The sequence below is a fragment of the Zonotrichia albicollis genome, chromosome 10 (assembly GCF_047830755.1).
Source record: "Zonotrichia albicollis isolate bZonAlb1 chromosome 10, bZonAlb1.hap1, whole genome shotgun sequence".
Classification (NCBI taxonomy): domain Eukaryota; kingdom Metazoa; phylum Chordata; class Aves; order Passeriformes; family Passerellidae; genus Zonotrichia; species Zonotrichia albicollis.
Window position 1 is genome coordinate 18535403 of NC_133828.1, and position 7489 is coordinate 18542891.

Below are 7489 nucleotides of genomic sequence, written 5' to 3' on the forward strand. Positions count from 1 at the left end.
TAAGCTAGATGAGGCTCTGCTGAGACCCAGGAAAATTCCCTTTATACAGCCTAGCTAAACATTAAATCAGAGTATCAGGTTACAGGGACATTCTCGTGGTCAGGTCACAGAATAATTTGGTTGGAAAGGACTTGTGGAGGTCCCTAAAAACCTCCAAACCTCCTGCTTAAAGCAAGGCTGGCCAGACTGCCCAGAGCTCTGTTCAGGTTGCAAGATATTAAAAAACCCTCAACCTCATTAAAACACCTACAGGACAACAACAAACAAAGCAAACATCTGTGAAATGCAGAGAATGAACAGGAAAAATAAAGTACATTTAAAAGCATGGGTGGGGCAGGAGGTTTTCAGTGGGAAAAAAATTTAATCATAAAGAGAATTTCCTTCCACAAACCATGCAGTACTGCTGCAAAAATCCCAGGTATCTGCAAAATGTTTCAAAACATCTTAATAGAAAAGCACCCATCATTTAGCATTCTCTTCCTCAATTACAGTTAGACAAAGTGTGTTGCTTTATTTCCTAGCCAACTGTTAAAGTATGGAAACAAAACCATATTTTGGCAAAGAAATGTTTTTAGAAGAAAACCACATACTGTAGTTAAAACCCCAAGCTGATCTTTGAAAAAGTTAGGAGGAAAAAATTGCAGTTCTTAAAGCCAAGTTATAAATTCCTGAAAAAAATAATTTATAGCTACTAATATTTCTGGCACTGCCAGAAATGCCTGGTTGCATACAAGCAAAGTATTTTCAAACTGCGAAGAGAAACCTTATATACAAAAAATCTATTTATTTAAAGAAACCTTATTTACAAAGAAACAACTTGACAGGCTGCAATAAACTGTGAGTAAAGTTCTAAAAACAGTATCAAGCTTTGTACAAAGTGCACAGCCTACATTTATCTCTTCAAAATGAGCCTGTCCACCTGTACTTTTTGTTACCACAGCATACTAAGGACAAACATAATGAAACAGCTCAGAATGAGCCATCTGAGCTCTGTTCTTTAAACTAAATTGGCTTCTTTAGTAGAAAATAAAATATGGCATTGCCATATTCTCTACTCTCTTACTCTTTAGTAGAAAAAGGCATTGCCTTACAGGCTTTGCCTTTTTTCTGGTGCAAAAATCCCAGCGCTTAAAAGGAACATTTCTTTAAAAAAAAGTACTTAAAAAAAATCTAGACTTCAGTATTTAATCAAAACAGGGATGAGCATCTCATGCAAAAAAAAAAATCAATTTTCATTTGCAAATAACTGCATAACTGCACAAATGTGCCTAAATTATTGAATATTTAAAGATGACTTTGAATCATACTGCTGGAACTTAAAAATAAATTCAACAAAACAGGCCTTCGGTCATCATTTATTTCAACATCAATTAGTTGCAGATTTTCTCTACCCTTTTTTGAAAGCACTAGACTTTAGAGGTGAAAGTTATTTAGGCCGACACAGGCACACTCTTCACCTTAACAACTATTTGTAAGCCTGAAACAGCCATGTTCTTTCCTAACTGTGAACCCAGATTATTATTGCAGAGCATGTGAACTTACTGAGCTCAATTTCATAATGTAAACAAGTTGGAAGCACTACCCCTTCCTGCTCACATTCTCTTTTTAGCATCACATCAGCCCTGCCAGCCACCAAAGTGTCTCTAAACTTAACAAAGGGGAACCAGTTCAGTTTCATGAGAACAGCACCATCTTCCCCAGTAGTTTTGGCAAATCTTCCTTCTGGTTCCTGTGGGTTTAACAACTCTGAAGAGTCAGTGATACCTCCAGATCTGAGATGTACGAATTTTCACTTGTTTATTAGTAGAGTGCCAATTAAGGTAAAAATGAAGGCAAAAAAATAAGCCCAAAAAGTCTTTTAGAGCTGTGGAAATTGCTGCAGGAACACAAAAGCACCAGCTCGGAAGCGCTGCGCTGACGCAAGCGCAGCAGCTCCCACTCCTTGCCTGGGTAACCATCCCCCTACAGCCCAGCTCTGCAGGAAAAACTCATTTCAGGATGTTTTCATATCTCAGCTCAGAAACCACAGAAATTTAACTACTTCAAAAGAAGCCAAGCCACGCACACACCAGGGACAGAACTACTTAACCCACTAAACAGAACCTAACCTGCCAGCTTCGTGAGTCAGTGTCTTAAATACCAAAGGACCCAACAGATAAGGGTGTGGGAGGAAGAAATGGGGCTTGGGAAGCTTAAGCAGAGAACAAGAGAACTATTTACCACATAATCTCAACAGGAAAAAGAAAACTGCAAGTGAAAATTGAAGCATATTAATCATTTAGAGAGGTTACAAAGAAAAGATGGATTTTACATCACTTAAAAAGCATCTATACACTTAAAAACATGAAAAAACACACATGTAGTTAGGCCAGGAGAAATCACAGATATGTTTGTAAAACAGAGTCCTGCTTCAGTTTTCTTTGCATTTTGGCACTTACTTTGTTATGCCTGGTTTTGCATGCATATAAAAAATTAAAAACTCTGTTCTGGAATTCACACAAAATCTACACTTTTGTTTGCTTTAGATATCATCTCACAAATATGCAGAGTCTGAAAATCCAGCGTTGGAACAATACCTGAGTTAGAGGGTGCTGCATATAAACTGCTTCTGTAGAGCTTAGAATTCAAAAGCAGAGCTGACAAAAGTTAAGAAAAGAAGAAAGTTAAGGGCTGCAATGTGCACTTCTACAAAAGTGTACCAGATAAAAAGCGCATGCTAGAAAAATAGGAAAAAACCCAAGAGAACAATGCAGGCTGAGGAGCTCACACAGCATGTGCAGAAGAGCATCTCTGCTGCCAGAGGGAGCTGCAGGTGCAAAGGATCCCTATGGAGCACAGCTGTGACACTGCCCGGGCACATTTCTGCTCAGGGAGCTTGGAAACGCCATCACAGCATCAGGCTGGCATGGCTTTACACCCAGGGCACTGAGCATTCCCAAGGCATGAATTAACCCAGGGATTTCAAAACACACACTCACTTGTGTGGCTGAAACAGGGTCACAAACACCGAGGGTTTGGGTGCTTTGTTGCTTTAGTTCCTATTTTACTGTTGCAAACAAGGGCAAGGGAAGCAGCTGCAAAACTGCCCTGAAACAGCAGCTTGTCTGAAGCTCAGTCTCACTGCTTGGGGCTGGGAGAGAAAAGATCTTTGTTTTCTGGGTTTCAGAACACTCACCCAAATACCTGGAACCCAACTCAAAATCCTTTTTCTTACAGTATCACCCTATGTCATCTCTTGCTCAGGCCATGCCCCAGGAATCTACATGGCAGGGAATGGAAGATAATCCCAAATCTACATATCTGTGAAAACCAGATCTCTCTGACACGGAATAGGCTGGCAGCTTATGCCTCACTGTCCCTTTTCCTGCTCCCTAAAGAACCCACCATGATGCAAAGAAGGGGACAGGGAAGGAGGAGGGCATATTTCATTCTCCATCCACTACCTACAGCTTTGCCTCATTGTACAGAGAATTTTCTTGCAGTAGAAATGCCTCTTGCTCAAATAAAACAAACAGGAATAATCTTACCTTCCTAGCTCTTTAGATTCAAGCATATAAAAATTGTAGAAGTTCTCTGTCTTGATTGGTGTGTGCAGAGATGTGGCCAACAAGCCAGAAAGGCTTTTATTCTCCAGCTTTCTCCTCGACATGGTCAGGAGCAGCACGTCTCTGTCTTACACCAGCCACCTGCTGAAGCAAAACAATGAAGAGTTTTGGAAATTCCATAGCTACAGCACAGGAAAATATACAAATATTGTGAGTTTAGGGCTATAAAACTAGAATAGCCAGAACTTTGTTCAGCAGCAGCCTGAAAACAACACATTTAATCACTGTAAAAATAAAACCTGAAAGGAATACTAATCAAGACATGCTAATTTAATAATGTAAACACTCAAGATAAGTTGGGGGTTTGGTTTTTTTTCTCCCTGGAGCATATCCATAAGATACCAGGGATAAGCTTTAGTTCTAATAAAAATGCTAATAGCTACTTAACTATTAATGAGATGTACCTTTTTTAATCTTTCTAAAACTCTTCTCTGGATTCTGGGTAAGTTCCACATTTCCTTGAAGTTTACACTTTTAACAGATATTTGGTTCCTGGGGGAATTTACCAAAACTCCTTCCTGTTTGTTAACTGCAACACAGCAGGAATAGGTAACAAGAGGACAAAGTGGGGTTCTTCTCCCAGTGGGAATATTCACATTTGTTACTAGGCTCACTCATAGCTCCTCCAAGTTTCCTTTTCAAGGCTGAGTTAATTGTCAGAGAGAAGCATGAATGGACAAGGTCCTCTCTGCAAGTTCAGATAATTTAGAACCAAATGATGTAGTAATCCTGATTAAATTACCTTAATAAACCAGTAGAACAGCACATTATGAAGATACACCACCCACAGCATTTCTACTACAGTGAAAAAAAAAACCCAACAAAACCAAACCCAATAAAAATACTGGGGTTTGGTGTTCACATTTATAGGCCTGAAGCATCTCTTCAGGTGAAATGCAAAAGCAAGGCAGAAAAAGGTTACTGAAGGATACCAGAAGTAGTAATTGATGGCTTCTTTAAGTTAAAGAGCAGGTTTACCTTTATTAGTGAAAAAATAAAAATAAGGCAAATTAGAATTCAGAGACAGTTAGCAAGCCTACAAAAATACATTTGCAGTTAAAATGAGAGAAATGCACTGTCAGACACTTCTGGGGGAGCCCTCAAACTAGTTATGATCCAAATGCAAGCCATTACCATCCAGCATTGTTCACATTCCCGTGTGGGATGGAACATGGATATTCATATTAGAACTATTTTGGATTCAAATCATTGTACATAATTTAGCAGGGAAAAGACCCAAATTACACAGTTTAAAAATATCTTCAAAGTATCATCTGATATGCAGGAATTAGCTTCTTTAAGAAATTATGAAAAGGTCACAATACAATCCAATACACAAGTCTTTGACTCACTCTGTAACAAGCAAGCATTCCTTCTGCCCCCATTATACGGCAGTTTACCATTTAAGAGGATAATTTTCATGTCTGAAATTTTACATGACTCTCCTTAGGGCTATGCTCACTTTAACTCCTAAACTGAACCTTCTTCCTGCTGTACTTCAGCAGAAAACCATTTGTGTTCGATAACTGGCCTCACTGACTGAGAGATTACCGGTATCAAATTTATTACCATTATCGAGCTTATTACATAAGCTTTCATTGCACATGATCATTCGTACAGAGCAATTATTAAGGAGAACTTCTGCCTCACGTTGCCTTGACGTTATTTCTCCAGTAAGACACCACATCTTCTTCTTTTTAGCTCAGTATCATCAAGAACAGAGAAGAACACATACCCACAGCAGGCAGAAACCCACAAAGAAACACGTCATCTACCCAGGAGAATAAGATTCAACCAGCTATGAGGGAAAAAAGGCTTCCCACTAAACTAGAGAAGTTTACAGGGGAAAAAGCCAGCTTCTTTAAGCTTTTCTGAAGACGTCGAGTCCCTGGTCCGGGCCGGGACGATGTTTGGCAGCGAAGGACCATGGAGGGCGGCAGCGGCCGGGCGGGACCCAGCCCTGTCCCCGACTGCCCTCACAGGCACCCCCGCGCTGCCGCCAGCGAGACCCAGCACAGGGCGGGAGGCAGCGCGGTGCTTCCACCGCGCCCAGCCAGCAGCACAGCACAACTCAGCAGCCCCCCGGCCGGGCACACTCACCCCCTGGCCGGGCACACTCACCGCTGGCCGCCGCCCGCCGTCCCTCACGGCTCCGCTGCCGCTCTCTCGCCGCCTCTCAGCGTTTGAAAAGCGCAAGCTGCGGGGAGCGGCTGTCCCAGCAGCGCGTGTGTCAGGCCCCGCCCACCCGGCAGAACAGCCAATCCGCGCCCAGCCGCAGTGCACAGAACCCCGGCGATTGGCGGGCAGCGCCTCCTGCCGGCCGCCCGGCCCCCAGCAGCAGGTGCCGCCCGGCCGTGAAGGAGCTGCGGGTGCCGGGGTCGGGGCCCTGCGGGGCGGCCGCTCGTGTCCACACCTCCCGGGGTGCGCGGAGCCGCCGCTTCGGGCCACAAGGCGCCGATGGCGCGTCCCGGTCCCGCTGCTGTGGCAGCGAAACCCCGCAGCGAAGGCTTCTCGGGGTGTTCGCTGCATCCCCGAGCGCTGGAGCAGCGGGGCAGGTGCGCGGGCAGGTCCCGGTACAGGACGGCGTTCCGCGCATCCTCCGCGGTGGGGAGCCGGGGACATGAGCCGCGCCGCAGCGGTTCCGCTCCGTCCTGGTGGGGGACGTGGCGGGGACAGAGCCGGAGCCGCAGGGACAGAGCCGCGGTGACAGAGCCCCGACCGCAGGGCCACAGGCGCCGCGCGGGGACAGAGGCGCCGTGCGGGCCCCGTGCCGCTGTGCGAGTGACGCGGCCGCGAAGGCTCCGAGACCGCAGCACCGGCCCAGTCCAGTTAGAAACCGAGCCATAAATCAGTTCTCACAGTTCGCACCGAGAGCTGCCGGGAACAGAGAGCTCTCAGTCCTCCTCTGTAAGTACACGGCTCGCACGGAGCATGTTTGACAATCTCTCAGTCATGTATGCAAGTGGAAGCAGGGTCTTCAGAGCCTCCTGAGAAGCAAAAAAAAAAAAAGTTAAAAGACTCCAACCTGTGGTTTCAAGGACTCAAAATAGCCTAAAGCATGGTTCAGAAATAAGTTGAAGTCAGAAAGAGTTCTAAAATAGTTGCAATTTGTTTGTCAAATTGATTTCCTCTGAAGCAATCCAACGAGCAAGAAATTTGCAAACATCCGTTTTATAATACATTTGTAATTAAGGCAATAATAGTAACGTAGCATAAGAGTTTAAGAGCTGTGTATTTAATTTCAGCAGTGCACCAGTAGAGTTTCTGGGTTAATTCTGTTTGTGCCATGGCACTGCCAGTGAAATGGGTAATTGCTGTGTTTATTACAGTGCATAAGTCATGCAGTCACAGCAAGGCTTGCATTAAGATGAAAGTAAGGTAAATGAAGATAAGAAAGCAGAAAGCATTCTTGAAGAGTCTAGAATATGTCACACCATGTAGCTGGCACACTGAGGTACCTAATGAAAACATGTAACTCCTGCTTGCTTGAACTTCCATCTGGCTTTTCAGCACTTTGAGCTGTGGATATTTTTGACAAAAGCAGTCCAAAATCTTTACTGTCTCCCACAGAGTTCCACCATCTAGGCAAGGTTCCAGATCATACCCTTTCTTAATTATAACATGATTTCAAATACATCTGTCAAATAAAAATACAACATGTGGACAGGATTGGTTTTGTTGAGAAGTGCTCTTTGTGCAGTATGAAAAGCAGGCAGCATTCCAAACATACCAAATGAGCCACAGAGTAAATTTAAATGATGGCCACAATTAAGATGTTTTAGGTTATTATAGCACGTGGTGCCAAGAAGTAAATGACAGTGCTTATGTTTGTCTCCTTAGCTGCTTTTTTGTCTTTACTGATGCTCTTCAGGATTTGCTCTGCT

General features: G+C 43.8%; 1 protein-coding gene across 3 annotated transcripts in view; it reads right to left on the reverse strand.

The window, feature by feature from the left end:
* Positions 1 to 5866, reverse strand: part of STK17B (serine/threonine kinase 17b) — a 64458-nt gene extending 58592 nt beyond the window's left edge. For 2 of the 3 annotated variants that reach the window (XM_074548207.1, XM_005490916.4), the window contains exons 1-2: positions 5727 to 5866; positions 3528 to 3686 (exon numbers count right to left, since the gene is read on the reverse strand). In XM_074548207.1, coding sequence (XP_074404308.1) covers positions 3528 to 3649 — 122 coding nt within the window. In that variant the 5' untranslated portion in view covers positions 3650 to 3686; positions 5727 to 5866. Of the gene's footprint in view, positions 1 to 3527; positions 3690 to 5726 lie in introns of all 3 variants that reach the window. The other variant, XM_014269796.3, reaches the window with a different exon arrangement.
* Positions 5867 to 7489: the final 1623 nt, after the last annotated feature.